This window comes from Diachasma alloeum, unplaced genomic scaffold (assembly GCF_001412515.2).
Source record: "Diachasma alloeum isolate Michigan unplaced genomic scaffold, Dall2.0 Dall_scaffold_00335, whole genome shotgun sequence".
Classification (NCBI taxonomy): Eukaryota; Metazoa; Arthropoda; class Insecta; order Hymenoptera; family Braconidae; genus Diachasma; species Diachasma alloeum.
Window position 1 is genome coordinate 597514 of NW_021680474.1, and position 27610 is coordinate 625123.

Sequence of the window (27610 nt, forward strand, 5' to 3'; positions counted from 1 at the left end):
GATGAATTGTCGGGCGATCAGATGTCAACAATACAGTTGCCCCTGAGGAAAATGTCATCTATTATTACAAAAACGTTTTATTTCTTCTTTAGAACCTGATCCCTCCTACAGTTTCATCAAGCCCCTATCGAAGCAATCAGCCGGTTACACGAAGCACGAAGTCTTCTTGGAATGTACTCTCAGCTCGAACATGGCAACAGTCACCTGGTACAAGGGAAAAACAAAACTCGAGGATGGTGACGTGTACAGCATCTCCAAGGACATGTCAGGTGTCTGCAGGTTAACAATAAAGAAAGGAAAATTGGAGGACAGTGGTGAATACACTTGTAAAATCAACAAACAGACTGAAAAAACCGAAACTGTTCTCACAGTCGAGGATTACCCCTACAAATTCGTCAAGGTCCTCAAACACCAGACAACAACGGAAAAAGAAACCATCACATTGCTCTGCGAATTGGACGACGAAGCTGGTGACGTTGAGTGGTTCAAGGGAGATCAGAAGATCACAGCTGATAAACGAGTTCAGATCAAGGAAGATGGTCGCAAACGAAAGCTCGTCATCAAGGACTGCAAGGTGACCGATGCAGGTCTTTACTCCTGCGTCAGTAATGCTGACAAAACCGAAGCAGAAATAATTGTCAATTACCTGAATCGTTTCAACAAGAAATTGAAAGACACGACTGCTGTCGAACGTGAGAAGCTAGTTCTTGATGTTGAACTTCAGGACCAGACAGCACCAGCTGAATGGTTCTTCAATGGTAAGCCCATTGAACCGAACGATAGGATTGAAATAAAGAATCTGGGAGGTGGAAAGCACCAGCTTGTCTTCAACAAGACAGAGATGAGTGATGATGGAGAGATCACCTGCAAGAGTGGAGAGCTGAGCAGTAGTTGTCAGTTGACAGTGAGAAAAGGTGAGAGCAAGCCCATCGCTGAAATTCCAGACAAGGTTGAAGGTCCCTGTGCCTCACCCATCGTCTTCACTATTCCTTACAAGATCGAGGGCACCAAACAGACCCCTGTGGAGGCTAAACTGATGAAAGACGGCAAGGCGTTGCCCCTCAAAGATGTCGAGATCGTCGTGGGAGAAGACAAGATCACCTTCAAAATTAAGAAACCCCAGCGTGATCAGTCTGGTATCTACCAAGTGAGGATTGGAAATGGTCAGGGTGAGGAGGTCAAGGACGTAAACGTCGTCATGCAGGACGCCCCATCACCCCCACGAGATGTCGATGTAACAGACGTCTTCGCGACTTCTTGCGTTGTATCGTTCAAACCATCTGAGGACGATGGTGGCTCGCCAATAACCAAATACGTCATTGAGCGTTTGGACATGAGCCTGAAGAACCAGTGGGACAGTGTTGGTGAGGTACTGCCCGGTGAGAAGTGTACGTTCAAAGTTGAAGACCTCAAGACCAAGAAGGAGTACAAATTCCGCATTCGTGCGGTAAACAAAATTGCCTCGAGTGAGCCAGCAACCTTTGGTAAACCCATCCTTGCTAAGGACCCCTGGGACGAGCCTGGCAAGCCTGGTAACGTTGAGGTGGTGGACTGGGACGTTGATCATGCTGACTTAACGTGGAGTAAACCAGAGAGCGATGGAGGTGCACCAATCACTGGCTACGTCATCGAGTACAAGGAGAAATTTGGAAAGGAGTGGGTTAAAGGTAAGGAGATCGAGGGTGATGTCACCAAGGGGACTATCGATGGCCTGAAGGAGGGAGGACAGTACGAGTTCAGAATACGTGCTATCAACAAAGCTGGTCCTGGCACACCATCAGACCCCACCAAACCCATAATAGCCAAATGTAGATTTGTCAAGCCGTTCATTATCGGTGATCAGCTGACGAATCTTGTCGTCAAGAAAGGACAAGTCATCAAGTACGACATCAAGTATGGAGGTGAGCCAGAGCCCGAGGTCAAGTGGTTCCTGGGGAGCAAAGAACTCGTGCAAGATTCTGCTGAGAGAATTACCATCGATAAGTACGAGAGGAATACAGTGCTGACAGTCAGAAAAACCGTTCGTGCTGACTCTGGAAAATACAAATTGGTCCTCAGCAATGGTTCTGGCGAGTGCGAGAGCATGGCTGATGTTGTAGTTCTTGACAAACCAACACCACCGAAGGGACCACTCGTCACTGAAGAAGTTCGATCTGATCATATCACTGTCAAGTGGAAGAAACCAGTTGACGATGGTGGCACTGACATCACTGGGTACACTCTGGAGAAAATGGATATGGACACTGGGAGGTGGATTCCTGCTGGTGAAGTTGGTCCTGAAATGGACACCTTCACCTTCCCAGGTCTCACTCAGAATAAGAAGTACAAGTTCAGGGTGAAGGCGATGAACAAAGAGGGAGAGTCAGAGCCACTGGTTACGGATGAAGCAATTGTTGCCAAGAATCCTTATGACGAACCAGACAAGCCTGGTAAACCTGAAATCTTTGATTACGATAATATGAGTGTATCCCTGCGCTGGGCGAAACCCGAGAAAGATGGTGGACGTCCAATAACGCATTACGTCGTCGAGATGAAGGACAAGTTCTCACCGGATTGGGTGGAAGTACTGAAGACACCAGACGCAACTGCTGAAGCCAAGGTGGAGGGTCTTAAGGAGAAGATGGTCTATCAGTTCAGGGTTCGTGCTGCGAATAAAGCAGGTCTCTCTCAGCCCAGTGAGCCCACTGACAACCACATCTGCAAGCACAGAAACCTGAAGCCCAGGATTGACCGGACAAACTTGAAATCTGTTGTTATCAAGGCTGGACGCAATCACAAATGGTCTGTCGACGTTATCGGCGAGCCTCCACCAGTCACCAACTGGATCTGGCGGGACAATATTCCTCTCACATCGACTGAAAGAATTAAGATTGAGAATGTCGATTATCACACTGACTTCAGCATCATCAATGCTGTGCGAAAAGACACTGGGAAGTACACGCTTACAGCTGAGAATGTCAATGGAAGGGATGAGGAGAGTGTGGAGTTGACCGTTCTTGGGAAGCCTGATGCCCCTGGTGGACCACTGGTGGTGTCCGATGTTGCGAATAAATCGGCCAAGGTGAAGTGGCAGAAACCTGAAGACGACGGTGGTGTTCCCATCAAAGAATACGAGATCGAAAGAATGGACACTAAAACAGGTAAACAGTTTACATATCAAGCGAATTATTGCATAGCTTAGGCTTGCGAACAACTTGAGCTGTTCACAAATTGTTACATTTCCAATGAAAAGATGTCATTTAAACCGAAAAGTACTTGCAACTATCGCCATCTTTATGAGCTGTCCTGATTATTTTCTCTTCAATTGTTCAGTAACTGTCATCATGCCTTTTGTCCTTTTTGATGGTTTTCCCCACTTTGCTAAACGCTCACTAGAAGATATGATTTTCAATGCTAGTTTTCCTGAAATTAAAGCCATTTATTAATGTACTCTTTATTGTTCAACTGCCAGACGAAATATTGACAAGGTAAATGCCTCAATACGCTTTTTTTCAACAATCTATTAGTTTCTGTGCATGGCAGAGCAATTGTCTCTATCTTTCTTGACTCTACTCCTATATTAGACCACTAGCTCTTCGTTGTATTCTTCACTAATTATCAATTCTTCATTTTACGATGCCAAATGTAAAAATGCAATTATACTTACTAGCGAACGGCCGCTTCGCTAGATTAATTTATACTGTCATTTTTTTTTACATTTCCGTCTTCACAATTAGATTAATTTAATTGTATTCATTCATATGATTATATATATTTTTGTTCCTTAAGGCTCAGGTGTACTATCTTTCGAACGTTATCTTGATTTTTTTTTTCATCTTTCGTTATCTGAAATTGTCAATTAAGTCCTGCATCATGCAGAAGTTTTGAAAAATTATGAATGAATAATCAAAAAAAAGTAGAAAAAATTCTTAATTTTTTCAAAGAGCATTTTTAATTTATATTCAGAATAAGTTGAATAACAAGAAATTGAAAAATGTATCTGATTTACGGTGACAAATGGCGGCCTTTCACCCAATATCATGCAAGGAGAAGACTGATTTCGTAAATCTTTTCCCACACTGCACAGAGACATTTATTATGGAAAAGGCTCTTTGAAAAAAGTTAAAATATTTTTGAGAATTTTTTAATCACACTTTTATCACATAAAAATGGCAGATGACTACATACCATTGTTTTCATAATTGAGTTACCTAGCTGTCACTTCCCATGAGGAGTTAGTGTTTTGTTATCAACCATGGAAAATGACAGCTAATAGATAATTTGCCACAGCGAATCAGATATTTGAAATTTCCACTTTTTTCAACTCATTCTGAATCTCAATTAAAAACGCCTTTTGAAAAAGTTCAGAAATTTTTCAATTTTTTTTATCATTCTATATAATTTTTGGGAATTTCTACATGATGTACCACTCAATTGACAATTTTGGATTACGAAAGATTAAAAAAAATCCAGATAACATTCGAAAGATAGTACACCCGGGCCTTAATTCGCAAGTTACAAAATTGAATGAAGAGGAATTCTCCATAAATCACGTGAGAATACAGATCGACAAACAATTTTCGATAATCATACCTAAAATTTTTCATTTCTTTCTTTTTTTTAAAATTAATTAGTACCAATGATCTGAAAATGTGAACGAATATGAACATTTTACATCCCTTTGATCTCATTTCAATGGAACAGAAGAATAAAATTGCAAATTTTCGAAAATTGCAAATCGCACTCTATTTTTCGGTCTTTTCGAAAATTTTCAAATTGTTTTTTTCTTCTTAAAAAATGAAGGGAGATTAACATTTTCAATTTCTGTGATCGCATCCGTTCACAGGAACAGGAAATACAAAAAATGTAGGGAAGGAAAATCAGAAATAAATTGAAAAAATCGATTTTTCAATCTTGAAAATTTTGAAACGTTTTTTTTTGATGATGTAGAAAAACCAATGTATTTTTTTTTTATTATCTAATTCTGACGGAAGAAAGTGAAAAGAAAAAGAGAAAAGAGATCAACACCAAAGCAGAATTTTTAATTTTTCAATGTCTAGGGAAAATTTAAAAATTGATATTTTTTCGAATAATAAACCAACACCCATAAATTCAATTCCTATCCTCATATTTTCATAGAATACATAAAAAAAATAGCAAATAATTCAAATCGGCCATGAAAAATTTTAGCGGATTATTATTATGTAATAATATGTATTGTACATAGTTTGTATATTACTTTCCCTCTGCAATGGGGAATCATATATATAAAAAATAATAATAATAATAATAATAATAATAATAATAATAATAATGATCAAACAGGTAAATGGGTCAGATGTGGAAAAGTACCTGGAAACTCACCCAATACAGAGTTCGAGATCACAGGACTCAATCCAGGCAGTGAATACCTCTTCCGAGTCACGGCTGTTAATGACGAGGGTGACTCTGAGCCATTGACCAGTGAGAAACCAATTTTAGCTAAAAATCCATTCGATGAGCCTAATGCACCAGGCACCCCTCTTATCACGGACTACGATAACGAATCAGTCAGTATCAAGTGGACAGCACCGGACTTCGATGGTGGTGCGCCAATCGAGAAATACATCATTGAGAAGAAAGATAAATACAAGCCAGATTGGGAGAAAGCAATGGAAGTGCCTGCTACTGATGATCTCACAGCTAGAGTCGATGGCCTGAAAGACCGTGCTGAATATCAATTCAGAGTTATCGCTGTTAACAAGGCAGGGTTGTCGCCACCGTCTGGTGCCTCAAAGATGCAGATGGTGAAGCATAAGGCACTTAAACCAAGAATCGATCGCACGAATCTGAAGCCAATTGTCGTGAGAGCTGGCAAGACCATCAAATACGATGTGGATGTTCGTGGTGAGCCACCACCAGAGATCACCTGGTACCACAAAGATACATTGACCAAATCCGCTGGAAACATCGAGATCGTCAATGTCGATTACAACACTAAGATCACAATTTCCGATGCTGTTCGTAAGAACACGGGTGTCTGGAAGATCAAGGCTGTCAATGCTTCGGGAGAGGACGAGGCAGAAGTGGAAGTGACTGTTCTCTCCGCCCCTGGCAAGCCCAAGGGTCCCCTCAAGGTGTCAGACGTCACCAAGAACGGATGTAAACTCAAATGGGAGAAGCCAGAGGATGATGGTGGCAAGCCAATCACTGGGTATCAAGTGGAGAAGTTCGATAAGACAACGGGTAGATGGGTACCAGTTGGACGGACAAATGATACTGAAATGGATGTGAAGGGATTGGCAGAAGGACACGAATACGAATTCCGAGTTAAAGCGATTAATGAGGAAGGTGAGTCCGAGCCGCTGACGACAGACGGTGGAATTATAGCGAAGAATCCGTTCGACGCTGCTGATAGACCTGGTGTGCCAGAGCTAGAAGATTGGGATGTCGATAGGGTGGACCTCAAGTGGAAGCCCCCGAAGAGTGACGGCGGTGCACCTATCACTGGTTACATCATAGAAAAGAAGGAAAAGCTCTCGCCCCACTGGGAGGAGGCTGCTGAGACCACTGGCCCTGAGCCCAAGGGTCGCGTAGAGGGCCTGGTTAAGGGCAAAGTCTATCAATTCCGAGTACGAGCTGTCAATAAAGCTGGACCCTCCGAGCCCAGCGATCCCACCAAGCCCCACACTGCCAAAGCAAGATTCCTCAAGCCCCACATCAACCGTGATAAGCTTCAGCAGATCAAAGTACGTGCTGGCCAACACGTGAAACTCGAAATCGATGTGGAGGGTGAACCTCCTCCAACGATAACCTGGGCACGAGGTGCTAAAGTCCTTGAGAACACACCAAACCTCAAGATCGAGAATGAGGACTATCTGACCAAGATCAATATGTCTCACACAACTCGGAAGGACACAGGCAAATACACGATAACAGCTGTCAATGATTCAGGGCGTGATGAGGCTGATGTTGAAATCATAATCCTGGACAAGCCTGATAAACCGGAGGGTCCACTGGAAGTCGTCGATGTTCACAAGGAGGGATGCAAACTCAAGTGGAAGAAGCCGAAGGACGATGGTGGTCTTCCACTGTCCTCCTACATCGTCGAGAAGATGGATGTGACGACAGGAAGATGGGTGCAAGCTGGTGTTGTTGATCCCGAGAAGACAGAACAGGTGATCACGGGATTAGAACCAGGACACAAGTACGAATTCCGTGTCAAGGCTGTGAATGAGGAGGGTGAATCAGAGCCCTTGAACACTGACACTGCCATAGTCGCCAAGAATCCTTACGATGCACCTGCAGCACCTGGACTACCAGAGATCATTGATTGGACTGAGAACACAGTGACTCTCAAGTGGGAACCACCTCACCGAGATGGAGGTGCGCCAATTACTGGATACGTTCTGGAGATGAAGGAGAAGTTCGGCACAAATTTCGTTAAAGCTGCAGAGACATTCGGCCCCAAATGCGAGGGAATCGTTCCCAAGTTAGTGGAAGGTAATCAGTATCAGTTCCGTGTTCGTGCTGTCAATAAAGCAGGACCTGGTGAGCCCAGTGAGGCGACCAACTTGCACACTGCCAAAGCCCGCTGGCTGAAGCCTCACATTGACAGGACTAATCTCAACCCACTCACCGTTAAAGTCGGTCTCACAATCAGCCTCGACGTTAACATCATCGGTGAGCCACCTCCAGCCGTCTCCTGGTCCTTCAATGGTTCCCCCATCCAAACCGATGATATCTACCGTATCGACAACATTGATTACAACACCAAATTCTTCGTACTGAAGGCGAAGAGGACTCACACAGGTAGATACAAAATTTTCGCCAAGAACGAAGTCGGTGAGGACGAGGCAGAGATCGAAATCACTGTTCTCGGGAAGCCAACGAAGCCAAAGGGACCACTGGACGTCACCGATGTGACTAAACACGGTTGCAAGCTCAAGTGGAAACGACCAGAAGATGATGGTGGCTCACCAATCGAATACTACGAAATCGAAAAGCTGGATCCACTCACGGGCATGTGGATCCCCTGCGCTAGAGCAACGGAGCCCGAGGCCAACATCACTGGTCTTCTCGAGGGAAAACCATACAAATTCCGGGTGAAAGCGGTCAACAAGGAGGGAGACTCTGAGGAACTTGAGGCTGACAAATCCATCATCGCGAAGAATCCATTCAACGAACCCAGCAAACCTGGTCGTCCTGACATCAAAGACTGGGACAAGGACTTTGTTGATCTCGCCTGGTCACCACCTGAGGACAATGGTGGTGCCAATATCGAGAAGTATATCGTCCAGATGCGCGACAAGGACGGCAGACAGTGGGTGGATGCTGCGATGGTCGTGGGTGATCGAACCCACGCCAAAGTCACCGAGGGAATTGAACCGGGACACGAGTACGAATTTCGGGTGGTGGCTGTTAACAAGGCAGGTCCTAGTGAGCCCAGTGACGTGTCGAAATCCGTGATCGCGAAGCCGAGATTCCTCGCTCCCAGGATCGATCGAAAGAACCTGACAAAGAAGACGCTGCGAGTGGGCCAGATGTTGCGATTGGAGGCTGACATCAAAGGCGAGCCTCCTCCAACAGTCACCTGGAAGTACAAGGGGGCAATCCTGAAGACGGTTGATCGTCTCAAGATTGATAATGAGGATTATCACACCCTTTTTATACTGAGCAAACTCCAGAGGGCGGATACAGGTAGCTATACGGTGACAGCAGTAAACGAGAGTGGAACTGATGAAGTTGAGATAGAAGTAATTGTCACGAGCAAGCCCAGTAAACCAAAAGGTCCTCTGGATGTTGCTGATGTGACAGCAGGCGGCTGCAAACTGAAGTGGAAAGCCCCTGAGGATGATGGTGGCGAGCCAATAGATCATTACGTCGTTGAACGAATGGACGTGGATACAGGGCGATGGGTGCCCTGTGCAACTACTAAGAATCCTGAAGCCGATATTACCGGTCTCAATGAGGGTAAGGACTACATGTTCAGGGTTAAGGCTGTGAATGCAGAGGGCGATTCTGAGCCACTGGAGACTGATATACCGATCACTGCCAAAAATCCATTCAAGGAGCCTGACCCCCCTGGTAAGCCAGAGTTCAAGGACTGGGACAAGCGTCATGTTGATCTCAAATGGACAGCACCGAAACGAGATGGTGGTGCACCCATTGAAAAGTACATTATTGAGAAGAAGGATATGTATGGAAAGTGGCAGAAGGCTGCTGAAGTTCCTGGGACCCAGACGCGGGGAACTGTTGAGGATCTCACGGAGGGACAGAAGTATCAATTCAGGATTAAGGCTGTTAATAAGGGTGGTGTGAGCCAGCCCAGTGATGCCAGTGATATTCTAACTGCTAAAGATCGTTATGCTGCGCCTAGGATCGATAGAACTAATCTGAGAGATCTCACGATCAAAGCTGGCAATCACATACGTTTGGATGTCAAAGTCAGTGGTGAACCACCTCCATTGAAGGCATGGTGGTACAATAAAGTCAAGCAAGAGGATGGACACTTTGTGCAGCTGGAATTTGAAGACTACAAGACCAAGTTCATGGTGGGATCTGCCACCAGAGCACACTGTGGCACACTGACACTGAAGGTGGAGAATGACTCCGGTAAAGATGAGGCTACCATCGAAATTTTGGTCCTCGATAAACCTGGTAAACCTGAGGGTCCTCTCAAGGTTTCTGATGTTCATAAAGAGGGATGCACTCTCAAGTGGAATTCACCGCTTGATGATGGTGGTGTACCTATTGAGCACTATGTTGTTGAGAAACAGGATACGGAAACTGGCAGATGGATACCTGTTGGTAGGACAAAGGAGCCCAACATCGAGATTGATAATCTTGTTCCTGGTCAGGAGTATAAGTTCCGTGTTGCTGCGGTCAATGCCGAGGGAGAGTCCGAGCCTTTGGTGACGGATCACAGTATTGTGGCGAAGAATCCATTCGGTAAGATGATTCATTTTATTTATAGAATAGAATAGAAGCAATTTAGTATTTCCCTGAGATACAAAAGATTCCCTAAGTGAATACAAAAATAGAACATAATTATTACAAGTGAAGCTTATGAATTAGGTATAATATTATCAAACTTTGATTTCGTTCAATTTTTTTCAATTGCTTTAGTATATTATTTTTACTTGTCATTTAGAAAATTAGTTTCATTAAATTCCTTCTTTTTCATATTTTAAATTTGCAGTCCCATAGCTATCATTACAATTATCATTATTATTTTCATTAACCCCTCACGTACGGGGTCCCTGCCAGGCAGCGATAGCAAGTCTAAATGGAGAGCTCTCTTCGAAATTGAATATTTACGAAATTATAGATAATAATCTAACGAAACCAGCAATATTGGCAAGGTGGATACTGTAGCTTCAATTACATATCACCTTTACTATTGTCCATTCCCCAAAAGCGGTTAAACTTGACTGATATTAAGCATCCGCTGCGCTTGGTAGCGAAAGCTCCCCATCCGTGAGGGGCTAACAATCGCGTAAATCAAGACAATTAAAAGATAGTAAAAGATTACAATTAAGGCCGGGGTATACTATATTTCGAACGTTACCTTGATGTTTTTTTTTCATCTTTTGTCATCTGAAATTGTCAATTAAGTCCTGCATCATGTAGAAATTTTGAAAAATTATGAATGATTAATCAAAAAGAGTAGAAAAAATTCTTAATTCTTTCAAAGAGCATTTTTAATTTATATTCAGAATAAGTTGAATAACGATAAATTGAAAAATCTATCTGATTTACGGTGACAAATGGCGGCCTGTCACCCAATATCATGCAGGGGGAAGACTGATTTCGTAAATCTTTTCCCACACTGCACAGAGACATTTATTACGGAAAAGGCTTTTTGAAAAAAGTTGTAATATTTTGGAGAATTTTTTAATCACACTTTTATCACATGAAAATGGCAGATGACTGCATACTACTGTTTTGAAAATTGAAATACCTAGCTGTTAGTTCCCATGAGGAGTTAGTGTTTTGTTATCCCCCATGGAAAATGAGAGCTAATAGATAATTTGCCACAGCGAATCAGATATTTGTAATTTCCACTTTTTTCAACTCATTCTGAATCTCAATTAAAAACGATCTTTGAAAAAGTTCAGAATTTTTTCTATTTTTTTTTGTCATTCTATCATAATTTTTGAAAATTTCTACATGATGTACCACTCAATTGACAATTTTGGATTACGAAAGTTAAAAAAAATCCAGATAACATTCGAAAGATAGTACACCCGGCCCTTAAGTTAAAAATTCAAATTATTTACATTCTAGTCAATTGGGGCAATGTTGGGTGCCAACGTTGGGACAATGTTGGTTACCAGCGTTAGGCCAATGTTGGCTCTCAACGTTGGGGCAACATTGCCATCCCCGGGAGTTATCAATGATGGCATCGTCTTCTCATAATTGTATTCTCATAGATGAGCCAGGTGCACCAGGCCGCCCAGAGGCAACTGACTGGGATAAGGATCACGTTGACCTAAGATGGACTCCACCGTTGACTGACGGTGGAAATCCAATCACCGGTTACGTAATTGAAAAACGAGAAAAGGGTACACCGAAATGGGTCAAAGCGTGCGAAACTGTTGGACCAGAATGCAAAGGTCGAGCTGAGAATCTCGATGAAGGAACTGAGTATGAGTTCCGTGTCAGAGCAATAAATGCTGCTGGTCCCGGTGAACCGTCTGACGCCAGCAAGTCCGTCATCGCCAAGTGTCGACGAGGTGAGTATTTCCTTGAGGATTTCCTCGACATGATGACAAATGAAATTAAATCAAAATATTTTATTTCATTGCAGTACCACCGAAGATTGATCGTCGCAATCTTCGTGACGTTAATATTCGCGAAGGCGAACGTTTCCACTTTGACGTCAAGGTGTCGGGTGAACCAGCGCCAGATGTTACATGGTTGATTAATGAAAAGAGTGTCCATGTGACAACTCATCGTAAAGTCGTTAATGAACCGAACAACACGAAATTCTATAATGACAAAGCTGAGCGCAAAGACACTGGTGTCTACAAAATTACAGCTGTCAATCAGTACGGCAGTGATACTGCTGAGGTCGAGATCATTGTCGTTTGTAAGTACCATTTGTTTATTTTCCGCTATGTAAAAATCAGGCTAAGGACAGAGTCAATTAAAAACATTCTGCTCTCAATTTGAGTATTGACCAATTTCAACGCAATGAGTTATTTATAGGCAAAAAAACAAATGTATTGATTTATTTATTTATTTGAGATTTTAATTTGGACTCTGGGGTAATGCACCATTTCCTAAAGGCAAATACAAAATACATACAAGTTTTGTGCCAATAAAAAAGATGGTACTTTTCAATGAGAGTGACTTCATTGAAAGTTTTTGTATGGCGTCTATAAACAGGCAGAAAGTGTTTCTCTAGATATTTACAATATACAATTTTATCTGCTATGTGCTGGCCTCAGTCATAATTACTACAGCTTTTATATAATTATTATATTACACACGAACAAATTTAATAAAAAAACCTATCAAATTCGTTAGACAATTCTATTGGATTCATTGAACTTTCTATTAGTTTTTGACTGATTCTATTGGAAAGTTCAATAAGAAATATTCTATAGGAAAAGTCAATGGAATTCTATTTTTCTTTAGCACGCATTCTATTGAGATATTTTCTATAGAATTTCTTCAGTTCAAATGGTTTGTTTTTTTCATTCCATTTTTCTTTTTTTTCATCAAGAAAATCAAACAAAAAAACTTGGGAAAATTTGAGTCGAGCAAATTGTGCAGAATAGAGTGAGCTATAAAGAAAAATCAAATTCTATTGATTTTTTCTACAGATTGTTTTCTATTGAACATGTCAATAGAATGGGCCATAAACTAATAGATATTTCCATACAAATCCAATAGAATTGTCTTTTTTTATTCTTTGATCTATGGATCTAATACTGTTAATCTTCAATTCTGCTTACCTTTCAGCTAAGCCATCGAAGCCCGAAGGGCCTCTGGACGTCTCGGATATTCACAAAGACGGTTGCACCCTGAAATGGAAAAAACCAAAGGACGATGGCGGTGAGCCGATCGAAGGCTACCTGGTAGAGAAATACGACCCTGAAACAGGTGTTTGGCTGCCAGTTGGCAAGTGTGCCGGTACAGAGATGAAGGTCGAGGGACTCACCCCAGGACATGAGTACAAATTCCGCGTGAAAGCGATAAACTCAGAGGGTGAATCCGAGCCCCTGGAAACCTACGGCTCAATCATCGCCAAGGATCCATTCACCGTGCCTTCAGCACCAGGGGCACCTGAGCCCACTGACTGGTCAGCCAATACCGTCGACCTCAAGTGGAGGGAACCATTCTCAAATGGAGGATCACCAATCACTGGTTATATCATTGAGAAGAAGGACAAGTACAGTACAATGTGGGAGAAGGCTATGGAGACTAACGTACCCCAGCCAGAGGCGCACATTACAGGCCTCATCGAGGGTAATGAGTACCAATTCCGTGTTATTGCTGTCAACAAGGCTGGCCAATCCGAGCCTGGAGACGTCAGCAAGACATTCCTGGCAAAACCACGGTTCCTAGCCCCAAAGATTGATCGAAGACACTTGAGAGACATCACTCTCTCTGCTGGCTCAACCCTCAAATTCGATGCAGCTATCACTGGTGAACCACCACCACACGTTGACTGGCGCTGTGGCTCTGTTCCCGTCGTTGCTGGGAAGACTACCATTTTGGAGAACCCACCATACAGCACAAAACTGATCATACGTCCAGTCTCACGTGGAAACAGTGGGGAATACGTGGTAACAGCCAGCAATTCATCTGGCAAAGATCAAGTTACCATTCAAGTAATCGTCACTGATAAGCCCGCCGCTCCTGAAGGACCTCTCCAGATCTCAGATGTCCACAAGGAGGGCTGCAAACTCAAATGGAAAAGACCTCTGGACGACGGTGGCACTCCCATCGAGTACTATCAAGTCGAGAAAATGGACCCTGAGACTGGCTGCTGGGTGCCCTGTGGACGCTCCACAGAACCCAACATCGATGTGACTGGTTTAACCCCAGGAAAGGAGTACAAATTCCGGGTGGCAGCAGTCAACTCAGAGGGCGAATCCGAGCCTCTGACTGCTGAAGAAACAATCGTAGCCAAGAATCCATTCGATGAACCTGGCAAGCCGGGTAATCTCAAGGCCACAGACTGGGACAAGGACCACGTGGACCTCAAGTGGACACCACCAACCGACGACGGTGGCTCACCAATCATTGGTTACGTCGTCGAGAAGAAGGACAAATATGGGGATTGGGAAAAGGCTGTTGAGGTACCTGCTGACATCTGCTTCGCTAAAGTACCGGATTTGGTAGAGGGTCAGCCCTACGAATTTCGTGTTCGTGCTGTCAATGCTGCTGGACCTGGTGAGGCGTCAGATCCAACACCGACGATCATAGCTAAACCGAGAAACCTGGCGCCTCGGATCGATCGTACTAATCTCATTGATATTAAAATCAAAGCTGGTCAGAACTTCAACTTCGATGTTAAGGTTACGGGTGAGCCTGCACCAACAACAAGATGGCAACTTGCCAGTAGAGAAGTTACCTCGAGCGATCGTATAAAGGTAAAGCACGTTGATTACGCCACCAGTCTGAGTGTGAGGATGGCAACGAGAGCTGAGTCTGGTAGATACTCGATTATTGCAGAGAATATCAATGGAATTGACACAGCCGAGGTGAGAGTAACTGTTCTTGACAAGCCTGGAGCACCGGAGGGACCACTTAGGGCCTCTGATATTCATGCTGAAGGCTGCACACTCACCTGGAATCCACCGGAGGATGATGGTGGTCAGCCCATTGAGAACTACGTTGTCGAGAAGATGGACGACGCCACTGGAAGATGGGTGCCTGCTGGAGAAACCCTAGGACCTGAGACAAGCCTCAAAGTCGATGATCTGATACCTGGACACAAATACAAGTTCCGGGTGCGAGCTGTCAACAAACAGGGCAAATCTGATCCCCTGTCCATGGCCAAGAACATCGAGGCTAAGAATCCGTTCGATCAGCCTGGTAAACCCAGCACTCCAACGATCACTGATTACGACACTGACTTTGTTGAACTAGGCTGGAGTCGACCTGTTGATGACGGTGGATCACCCATCACAGGGTACATCATCGAAAAACGTGATAAATTCAATCCAAATTGGGAGGAGTGTGCTAAAGTCGAAGGGGATGTTACACATGGCAGAGTTCCTGACCTCATCGAAGGTACTCAGTACGAATTCAGGGTGAGGGCTCTGAACAAAGGAGGTGCTGGAGAGCCATCGGACTCCACGAGACCTCACATTGCTAGACCCAAGAACCTACCGCCCAAGATTGATCGCAAGTACATGCTGGATGTTAAGGTGCGTGCTGGTGGATTCTTCGACTTTGATGTTCCTGTCATTGGTGAACCTCCACCATCGAAGGAGTGGACGTTGAAGGGAGTTGCAGTGAGCAACGACGACCGCATCAAGATCACAAATACTGATTACAACACTAAAGTCAGGTTTATGGACGCTCATCGTCCTGACTCTGGGGTTTACACCCTCACAGTCAAGAACATCAACGGCATGGACAGTGCTACACTGAATGTCATCGTCATGGACGTGCCATCGCCCCCTGAGGGGCCCCTCAAGGTCGAAGATGTCACCAAGAACGGTTGTTCCCTTACTTGGAGAACACCGAGGGACGACGGTGGCTGTGAAATCCTCCATTACACCATCGAGAAGATGGATTCTGAGAGTATGCGGTGGGTTCCAGTTGCCGAGGCTGATCACTGTGCATGCAGGGTTGATCATCTCATCGAGGGACACTCTTACACATTCAGGGTTCGTGCTGTCAACAAAATGGGGGAATCCCAGCCGTTGACTGGTATCGATGAGATCACAGCTAAGGATCCATTCGGCAAACCGAACAAACCTGGACAGCCTGTTGCCACTAACTGGGACAAGGATCACGTGGATCTTGAGTGGACACCACCGAAGAACGATGGAGGTGCTTCCATCACAGGGTATATAATCGAAAAACGACCACGATTTGGACAGTGGGAGAAAGCTGCTGAGGTCCCAGGAACAGCCTGCAGAGGAACTGCTCCAGATCTGACTGAAGGTCAGGAATACGAATTCCGAGTGATCGCTGTCAACAAAGCTGGTCCAGGCGAGCCATCAGAGGCGTCAGCTCCAGTGATTGCTAAACCTCGCTTCCAAGCTCCGATATTCGATCGACATCTCCTCAGAGATATGACTGTTCGCGCTGGTCAGAAAATCCTCTACGATATTCCTATTCAAGCATCACCGAAACCAACTGCCTACTGGAGTATCAATGATGTACCTATTGAGCAAGATCTTCGTCATGATATTTTCACCACCACCACAAGCACTACCTTTGAAATTCCATTCGCCCAGAGGTCAGACGCTGGACGTTACAAGCTGACTCTCATCAATGATCATGGGAAAATATCAGCTGGTGCCACTGTGACTGTCATTGACAGGCCATCACCACCAGAGAGACCACTTGTCGTCAGCAATGTCTCAAAAGACATGTGCCATCTGTCCTGGGGACTGCCACTCGACGACGGTGGCAGCCCTATTCTCCATTACATCATCGAGAAGATGGATGTGTCAAGAGGTACATGGTCTGACGCTGGAATGGCAATGACACTGAATCACGAGGTTTACAGGCTGACTCATCGTAAGGAGTATCACTTTCGGGTGAAGGCTGTCAACAACGTGGGTGAGTCAGATCCCCTGGAGACCACCAAGAGCATAATCGCGAGAAATGAATTCGACGAGCCCAGTGCACCTGGAAAACCCAAGATCACTGATTGGGACAAGGATCATGTTGACCTCACCTGGCCTGCCCCCGAGAGCGACGGTGGCTCCCCCATCACTGGGTACATCGTCCAGAAGAAGGAGAAGGGAAGTCCCTACTGGATAAACGCCTGTCACGTGCCATCTGGCAAGACCAGTGCCACTGCACCTGATTTAACAGAAGGCCAGGAATACGAGTTCAGGGTGATTGCTGTCAACGAGGCTGGACAATCAGAGCCCTCAGAACCCAGTGATGCAATCATCGCGAAAACGAGATTCCTTGCTCCGAAGATTAAAACACCTCTCGAAGATATTCGCATCAAGGCTGGACTCGTTTTCCACGTGGACATTGATTTCGTTGGTGAGCCTACACCTGTGGTTACGTGGACTGTTGCTGGCAAGGAACTGATGACGACTGAAAGAACAACAATTACGTCAATTGGATACCACACAATTGTGCACACTGTCAATGTCAAGAGGTCTGACTCAGGTTGTTATAATCTCCACTTGAAGAACGACAGTGGCACTGACGAAGGCAGCTTCAATCTGATCATTTTGGACCGACCAGGGCCACCGGAGGCTCCACTGGAGTACGAGGAAATCACCAGCCAATCGGTCACCCTCTCCTGGAAACCACCGAAGGACAATGGAGGCAGTGAAATCACTGGATACGTTATCGAGAAACGTGACTTAACTCACGGTGGTGGCTGGGTGCCAGCAGTCAACTACGTCAATCCAAAGCAGACTTATGCCACTGTACCACGTCTCCTGGAAGGCACAAAGTACGAATTCAGGGTGTCTGCTGAGAATCTCCAGGGACGATCCGACCCACTGAAGACAGATCGTGCAGTAGTAGCGAAGAACCAATTCGGTGTGCCTGGACAGCCTGGCAAGCCCGAGTGCATTGATGCTGACAAGGACCACATTACCATCAAATGGACGCCACCAATCAGCAATGGAGGCTCGCCCATCCTCGGATACGACATAGAACGCCGGGATCGTGCGACTGGACGATGGATAAGACTCAACAAAGAGCCCCAGAAGGACAAGGAATACCTGGACGAGCACGTGGCTGAAGGCCATCAGTACGAGTACCGAGTCACAGCTATCAACGCAGCTGGCCCTGGAAAAGCCAGTGACGCCTCTAACGTCATCACAGCTAGACCAATGAAGGAAAAACCGAGACTTCATCTCGATGCACTATTGGGTCGCAAGATCAGAGTACGTGCTGGTGAGCCCATCCACATCGACATCCCCATTTCTGGCGCTCCAACTCCAACAGTCTCGTGGCTGAAGGACGGTGGTCATCTCCCAGATGTCTATCGCATGACCACGGAAACCAAGAGCGATCATACAGTGCTGCTGGTTGAAAAATCAATTCGTGAAGACGCTGGCTTCTACACGGTCAGAGCCACCAACGAGTACGGAGAGGACTCGGCTGACATCCAAGTGATAGTCGTTGACAAACCATCACCACCGAAGGGACCACTCCTCTACTCTGGCACCAACCACGAGTCTGTGTCGCTTTCTTGGAGTCCACCCGACGACACCGGTGGTGCAGCCATCACAAACTACCTCGTCGAGATATGCGACTTTGGAATGGATAATTGGAGGCAGGTCCCAGGATACTGTCCCACGTGTAACTTCACAGCTAGGGGTCTCCAAGAAGGCAGAAGATACATCTTCAGGGTGCGGGCTGAGAACCTCTACGGAGTGTCTGAACCCCTCGACGGTAAACCAGTGATCGCGAAGAGCCCATTCGATCCTCCCGGTGCACCAAACCAGCCCGAAATTCTTGGGTACACCCCCAACACCTGTACTCTCGCCTGGAATCCACCAGAACATACTGGTGGGAAGCCGATCACCGGGTACTACGTTGAGAAGCGTGAGAGAGGTGGAGAGTGGCTCAAAGCCAACAACTACCCAACTCCAAACACAACCTTCTCAGTTCAGGATCTTCATGACGGCAGTCGCTACGAGTTCCGGGTGATCGCTGTCAATGAAGCGGGTCCTGGTGATCCCAGCAGAGCGACTGAACCGATCACTGCTGGACATCAGAGGCTCCGTCCCGACGCCCCAGAGCCTCCCAAGGCCGATCGCATTACGAAGGACTCGGTCACCCTCTCGTGGCGTCCACCACGCAACGACGGTGGTGCCAAGATTCGTGGATACCACATTCAATCCAAGAGGAAGGACGAGTCCGACTGGAACGACGTCAACGGTGCCATCATCACTGGCAACGTCTACACTGTGCCCAAGCTCAGGGAAGGCGACGAGTACCAATTCCGTGTGATCGCTGTCAACGACGTGGGCAAGAGCGATCCCAGTCGTGCCAGTAACCCCATAATCATCGAGGAGCAGCCCAACAAACCGATCCTCGATCTCAGTGGACTCAGAGACATCACAGTGCGGGCTGGCGAAGACTTTTCCATTCACGTTCCCTACATTGGCTTCCCCAGGCCAGCAGCTACGTGGTTCGCCAATGACGTTGTCTTCGATGAAACCGACAAGCGAGTGCATCAACAGCAGGGCGATGACTTCGTCAGTCTAGTCGTCAAAAACTCGAGGCGCAAGGACGGAGGGCAGTACCGTCTGCAGCTTCGTAACCAAGCTGGATTCGACACTGCTACGGTCAACGTCAGGGTGCTCGACCGTCCTGGGGCACCACAGAACCTCCGCGCTGACGAGTTCGCTGGCGATGCTCTCACGTTGTACTGGAATCCCCCGAAGGACAATGGTGGCGCCGACATCACCAACTATGTGATCGAGAAACGCGAGGGAAGACTCGCCTCCTGGGTGAAGATCAGTGGCTACGTGACGACTCCATTTGTCCGTGTACGCAATCTCAATGTCGGACAAGAGTACGACTTCCGGGTGATGGCAGAGAACCAGTACGGGACGTCTGATCCTGCCGAGACGAGGGAGCCCATCAGGGCGAGATATCCCTTCGACGTGCCGACGGCGCCAGGTGCCCCGCGGGGAATTGAAACCAGTGAGGACAGCATAACCATCTCCTGGACGAAACCACGAAGCGATGGTGGTTCACCCATCACAGGTTACATCCTCGAGAGGCGTGGCATCAGCGAGGAGAAGTGGATCAAAGCCACGCCAATTCACATTCAGGACACAAGCTACAAAGTCTCGGGGCTTATTGCCAATCACGATTACGAGTTCAGAGTGGCTGCTGTCAACGCAGCTGGACAGGGGCCATTCAGCGCAAGCTCAGACGCCATTCGTGCGTGTGCTCCGACATTCGCGCCAAAGATCACCAGCGATCTGAGCATTCGCGATATGACTGTCATCGCTGGCGAGCCCTTCTCCATCACAGTGCCCTTCACTGCCAATCCAAAACCGAGACCAAACTGGTCGATCAACGGGGAGGAGGTCTACACGGACTCCAGGATTAGATTTGAAACGTCTGATATTGCCTCCAAGTTTATCAACTCCAAGGCCAAACGCAGTGACACTGGAAATTACACGATTAATCTTATTAACACTGTGGGATCTGACACTGCGTCGTGCAGGGTGCTCGTCGTTGACAAGCCCTCGCATCCTCTGGGTCCTCTGGACGTCTCGGACATCACTCCAGAGACATGCACCCTCAGCTGGAAGCCACCGTTCGACGATGGTGGCTCACCAGTCACCAACTACATCGTTGAGAAACTCGATCCTGGTGGCTACTGGGTCAAACTCTGCAGCTTCGTCCACAATACTCACTACAATGTAATCGGGCTGGAGCCAAATCGCAAGTACAACTTCAGGGTGCGTGCGGAGAACCAGTACGGTGTGTCAGACCCACTGACCGGTGAGGAGCCAATAATGGCCAAGTTCCCGTTCAATGTGCCAGAGCCACCCTCTCAGCCTCGTGTCATCGACTGGGACTCAGACAGCATCACCATTCAGTGGGAGAAGCCCGTCTCAGACGGTGGCTCTCGTATTCAGGGGTACAAGGTCGAGTGGCGTGATCCCTCTGATGCACACTGGAAGGTCGCCAATGACTACCTGGTGAAGGACACTCACTACGTGTGTTACGGTCTCTCCAGTGGTCATGAGTACGAGTTCAGAGTGAGGGCGAAGAACGCTGCTGGCTTTAGCAAGCCAAGTCCACCTTCTGTTCAGTTCAAATTACGAAGCAAGTTCAATGTTCCCTCCCCCCCTGGTACCCCTCAGGTCATCAAAGTTGGAAAGAACTACGTTGACCTCAGGTGGGAGGCACCAACGTCCGATGGTGGCAGCAGAATAACAGGATATGTCATCGAGAAACGTGAGATTGGATCAGCAATCTGGCTCAAGTGCAATGACTACAACGTCACTGATCTTGATTACACTGTCATGCACTTGATAGAACGTGGTGACTACGAATTCCGAGTGTTTGCTGTGAATGCTGCTGGGAGATCAGAGCCCAGTTCTTGCACGACACCCGTCAAAGTCTGTGAGGTTGAGGGTGGTGAGAAACCAGAGTTCAAGAGGCCACTGCCAATTAGTCAGGGTGTGCCCCTTGGCAAGACATTTGTACTGGAGTGTCAGGCGACTGGGAAACCCATGCCGACACCCAGGTGGTTGAGGAATGGTCGTGAGATCACTATGGGCGGACGTTTCAGGACTGAAACCCACGAGGATGGCCTCTTCAGGCTCATCATCTCAGAGGTTTGGGAGGCCGACAGTGGAGACTACAGCTGTCAAGCTGCTAATCCACTTGGCATCGCAACAACCACCATGAGATTGAAGATCGGCACACCACCGCGAATTGAACGTATGCCCCAGGTTCTCTTGCTGGTTGAAAAGGAGAACGCCAAGATCAAGATTTATTACTCTGGAGACCAGCCCATGGACATTGTTCTCAAGAAGGATGGCCACAAGGTGGTAGAATCTTCGCACATAAAGTACACTGTTTTCGACGAATACCTCATCATCTTTATCAAGGACATTGAAAAGGACGACCAAGGGATCTACGAGCTCTCCATCAGTAATGACAGTGGCAGTGTCAGTGGATCCTTCACTGCCCAGATCACTGGAACCCCTGGACCCCCAGTGGGACCTCTCGACGTCTCAGAAATCAACAAACACACTTGCACACTGTCCTGGCTGCCACCGAAGACAGACGGTGGTCTTCGTGTCACTCATTACGTTGTCGAACGCAAGGAGATGACACAGGGCCACTGGCTGACAATCTCCAGCTCCTGTAAGGACACCAACTTCCTGGTTCAAGGCTTAATCGAGGGATACGAGTATCTCTTCCGAATAAGAGCAGTCAATGACAATGGAATGGGACCACCACTGGACGGCGTCAATCCCATCAGGGCGAAGGCACCCTTCGACCCACCAGGACCACCAGGCACTCCAAAGGTCCTCGAAATCGGTGGTGACTTTGTCAACCTCTCCTGGGATAAACCTGAAACCGATGGAGGTGCCAAAATCCAGGGCTACTGGATCGAAAAACGCGAAGTGGGCAGCAAATCCCAAGCCTGGATACGTGTCAATCCTGCAATCTGCCCTGCCAACATCATCAATGTCACGAATTTAATCGAGGGAAGACAGTACGAGTTCCGTGTATTCGCCCAGAACGTCGCAGGCCTCAGCAAGGAGTCGACAGCCTCAACGTCCGTGAAGATAGTTGATCCACAGATCAACAAACCTCCGGAGATCCTTAAGGGTCTGAAGAACGTCAACTGCATTCAGAATCACAACGCCGAGTTCAAGTGCATCATCACGGGCAGCCCAACCATCACCTGGTACAAGGGCGCCCGAGAACTCCAGAATAGCTCCAAATACCAGATCTTCACCGAGGAGGATTGCCACACACTAGTCGTTCGCGACGTCTATGGAGAAGACGCTGACGAGTACACGTGTCGTGCTGTCAACCGAGGAGGTCACAAGTCCACCAAGGCAGAGCTCTTCATCATGACACCACCGAAACTCAATGTACCACCACGTTTCCGAGACACAGCCTTCTTCGACAAGGGTGTCAACGTCGTGATCAAGATACCCTTCACTGGCTTCCCAAAACCAAAAATCACTTGGGTGAGGGAGGGTGAGAATATCGAGTCCGGTGGGCACTACTTCGTGGAGACAACCGAACGCCACGCCCTCCTGACCATCAGGGATGGCCACAGAAACGACTCTGGGCCGTATCGTATCACAGCTGCCAATGAACTCGGTCAGGACACTGCGATCATCAAGATTCAGATCAGTGATCGTCCGGATCCACCGAGATTCCCACAGGTGGATAACATCGGCCACGACTCACTCGCCCTGAGCTGGAGGCCCCCAATGTGGGACGGTGGCAGCAACATCACTAACTACGTCGTTGAGAAACGTGAACACCCAATGACAAGCTGGATTCGCGTTGGTAATACGAGATTCTGCACTATTGCTGTACACGATCTGTCGCCAGGGCATCAGTACGACTTCCGGGTGTCCGCTGAGAACGTCTACGGGCGATCAGACCCGAGTGAGGAAACTCCCTTGATCACGACTAAGGGAACGAAGAAAAAGCCAGCGCAGAAGTACGAAGTCAAGTACGACTCTAAAGGGAAGAAGATTCGAGGAAGGGACGACGAGAAGGTCAAGGATTACGATCAGTACGTTTTCGATATCTACAGCAAGTACGTCCCGCAGCCCGTGGAGATCAAGACAACGTCGGTCTACGATAAGTACGATATCCTCGAAGAAATTGGAACTGGAGCTTTTGGTGTTGTACACAGATGCAGAGAACGTGCAACTGGCAATATCTTCGCTGCGAAATTCATCCCGGTGTCTCACGTGATGGAGAAGGAGCTCATCAGGAAGGAGATTGATATCATGAATCAACTGCACCATCCTAAACTGATAAACCTGCATGACGCCTTCGAGGACGACGACGAGATGGTCCTCATCTTTGAATTCCTGTCAGGTGGTGAACTCTTCGAGAGGATCACAGCTGAGGGCTACTCCATGTCTGAATCAGAGGTCATCAACTACATGAGACAGATCTGTGATGCCATCAAGCATATGCACGAGAAGAACATCATTCATCTGGATATCAAGCCCGAGAACATCATGTGTCAGACGAGAAACAGCACTAATATCAAATTAATTGACTTTGGATTGGCCACGAAATTAGATCCCAATGAAGTTGTTAAGATAAGTACAGGAACAGCTGAGTTTGCAGCACCGGAGATTGTCGAGCGTGAACCCGTTGGTTTTTACACTGACATGTGGGCCTGTGGTGTTCTGGCATACGTTCTGCTCAGTGGTCTCTCGCCATTCGCTGGTGACAACGACATCGAGACCCTGAAGAATGTCAAGGCTTGCGACTGGGACTTTGATGTGGAGGCGTTCCGCCATGTGTCTGATGAGGGCAAGGACTTCATCAGACGACTTCTCGTCAAGAACAAGGAGAAACGCATGACTGCACACGAGTGTCTCGTTCATGCCTGGTTGACTGGCGATCACAGCGACAGAACAAACAGAATATCGAGCAGTCGTTACGTCAGCTTCAGGGACAGACTCAGGGCTAAATACGAAGACTGGGAAAAATACGTTCTGCCCATTGGTAGACTGTCGGAATACTCTTCACTCCGGAAATTGCTCATTGAGAAGTACAAAATTTATGACTCAACGTTTGATCGCAGACAAGCTGCACCGAGATTCGTCATCAAGCCTCAGAGTGCATTCACGTATGAGGGACAGAGTGTCAAGTTCACGTGTCGTGTGATTGCTATTGCTGCTCCGACACTCTCGTGGTACCACAATAATCAGGAGTTGAGGCAATCGGTCAAGTTCATGAAGAGATACATTGGGGACGACTACACTTTCATCATAAACAGAACTAAATTGGAGGACAGAGGGGAGTACGTTATTCGTGCTGAGAATCATTATGGATACAGGGAGGAGGTTGTCTTCCTCAATGTGCAGCCTATGCCCAGGGAAATGCCACCTTATAAACCGGATATTGCACCTGTTCGTCGCAGGGAACCACTGCCACAGTACTTCTGGCTGGAGCAAACGGAATCAGCTCCGTGCTTCACTTTTGCTCTTCGTCCACGTGTCATGCAAATCAGACAGACCTGCAAGCTACTCTGCTGCTTGAGTGGCAAGCCAACGCCCACTGTGAGGTGGTTCAAGGATAGCCGTGAATTATCTAAACATGAGTATGCTATGTCCACTTCTGATGGTGTTGTTACGATGGAAATTGTTGACTGCAAACCATCTGACAGTGGAAAGTATCGGTGTATTGCTACCAATGTTCATGGGTCTGACGAAACTAGCTGTGTTGTCATTGTTGAAGGTAATTAATTGTTTGATCGCGTACGAAAAAATTTTATAAAAAAACTTTGCGAATTCTATTGACTTTTTCTGTAGAATATTTATATTACAAAAAAATTTTAATATATATTTTACATTAAAATATATATTAAATTAAATATATTATATTCTATGTATTACAGAATATTTTAAAAATTAATCGGAAGTCCAATAGAATTGTCTAGTATAGGTTTTTCTATGAAATTTTTTCATACGTGACATTGACATGGTTGATACGACATCAATGACTGGACATTAATTAATTTTTTATTGCGATAAATTTTTAGGGACTGGCGAGACTGAGGAACAAATCCAATTAGCTCACGATTTCTTGCATTCTGGAGGTACAGATAATTTACGAGTGAACCCTTCACAGCCCTTCCTCACTTGGGAACTTTACGATTTACGTTGTCCTATTGAAGATTCATCTATATCTATGTAATTCCTGATGAGGGAATACCTGTTCAGGGGAAGAGATTTTAAAGTCCTGTCAACTGTTTAAAAAAAAAACATTTTTATCGAGTATTTGTTATTTATTTTTTGAAATATTTACAACAAAATGAAATATTCATTTTGAACCCATCCAAGTAGATTACTTAATTTCATACACAGAGGATGAAACATTCATGAAGTCCATACTCACTGAGAATAGGCCTAGAAATACCCTTCGAAATAGGAGAACGAATGCAATATTTTATAATCGATTATTTAATAGTATCCCTTACTCCTTCCCCTCTCCTTTTCCACTAGTGAACAATCATTTTGAAAAACAGTTGTGGGAATATTCTGTTCCTGTCAAGTACAAATAGATAGAATGCGTTTTATTATACCCTGAGATACAGAGATCCTCTAAGGGCAAACAGAAATTTTACATCCATTACATTATTAAACCATAGGCATAATTGTGTAAAGAGCTGTCTCACATAGAGTTTTATCCAGTTCATTCACTTGTTTAAACATTATTTGAAGAAAACATTAACCAATGATTCGGATAAAACTTTCATGGAGTCGATACTTACTAAGAATAGGCCCAGAAATACCGTTCGAAATGTGAGACCAAATGAAATGTTTTATAATCGATTATTTCGTGGACAATCATTTTGGGAAACAGTTGTAAGAATATTCTCTTCCTATCGTACAAATAGATAGAATGCGTTTTATTATTCTCATCAGATACAGAGATCCCTTGAGGGCAAACAGAAATTTTACATCGATTACATTATTGAAACATTATAGTCATAATTGTGTAAAGCGTTGTCTTCCATAGAGTTTTATCCAATCCATTCACTTGTTTAATCATTATTCAAACAACTATATTCACAATCATATGAGGTATTCCATGCCAAATGAGTCAACGGCTGATCCTCACCCTCTTGAAAATTGATGGCCATTTTTTCTACGATTGGGGGGCTTGAAAAACTATCTCTCAAATTTTCTAAGATTTTTTTGACAGCCCAGTGCGGAGATATTTGTTTTTCAAATTTTTCGTTTTTTTTACAATAACTCGAGTTCTACTCATCCGATTTCGATTTATTAGGGATCAAAATTTTCCATTTTTCACCACCTATAAGAATGTTTTTTGTCCAAATTTTTTCCAATCTCTAGATGCTTGAAATAACGAATTTTCGAAAAAAAAGTTGAAAAACTTGAATTTGGCTAATTACGTCACGGTTGATTATTTTAATTTTTTTTTCAGTAATTCCTATAATCAACACAAAAATTTTGAGCCATCATACATGTTGGGTTTCGTCTTAGATCTATTTTATTTTTAATTTTTTATTCTCAAAATTCAGCGAATTCGGTCAAAATACCCCAAAATGTCATTGGTTGACTTTGATTATAAACAGTATGAAGTAAATTTAAATATATACCTATATATTACATATTTTTTCGGTACATAATTAAAGTCGTTTTAAAGTGTTTTCACCAAATTTTCGCAATTTTAAAAAGAAAAAATTAAAAAAATACATCCTGGATGGAACCCAACATGTATGACAGTTCAAAATTTTCGTTTTCATTATAAGAATTACTGAAAAAAAATTAAAATAATCGACCGTGACGTAATTGGCAAAATTTAAGTTTTTCAACTTTTTTTTTCGAAAATGCGTTATTTCGAGCATCTAAAGATTGGAAAAATAAAAAAAAAACATTCTTATAGGTGCTGAAAAATGGAAAATTTTGCCCCCTAATAAATCGAAATCGGATGAGTAGAACTCGAGTTATTGTAAAAAAATGGAACAATTTGAAAAAAATCATATTTCCGAATTGGACTGTCAAAAAAATCTGAAAAAATTTGAGAGATAGTTTTTCAAGCCCCCTAATCGTAGAAAAAATCGCCATCAACTTTCAAGAGGGTGAGGGTTAGCCGTTAATGCATTTGGCATGGAATACCTCGTATATTTATTTCTTATATTTTATTTATTTATTTATTCATTCATTTTTATTCATTTTAATATAAATTCTATAAAAAAACGTGGTCAACGAAAATCGTAATCGTCCTTGAAATATTCAATCTACCCCCCCCCCCCCCC

General features: G+C 45.3%; 1 protein-coding gene across 1 annotated transcript in view; it reads left to right on the top strand.

Annotated features, from left to right (window-relative positions):
• The window catches only part of LOC107040436 (twitchin), a 92826-nt gene that overhangs the window by 60291 nt on the left and 4925 nt on the right, over positions 1 to 27610 (top strand). The window contains exons 42-47 of the mRNA XM_015260525.2: positions 93 to 3140; positions 5305 to 9909; positions 11394 to 11696; positions 11771 to 12052; positions 12931 to 25062; positions 25367 to 25423. Of these exons, the coding sequence (XP_015116011.1) occupies positions 93 to 3140; positions 5305 to 9909; positions 11394 to 11696; positions 11771 to 12052; positions 12931 to 25062; positions 25367 to 25423 (20427 nt within the window). The remainder of the gene's footprint in view (positions 1 to 92; positions 3141 to 5304; positions 9910 to 11393; positions 11697 to 11770; positions 12053 to 12930; positions 25063 to 25366; positions 25424 to 27610) is intronic.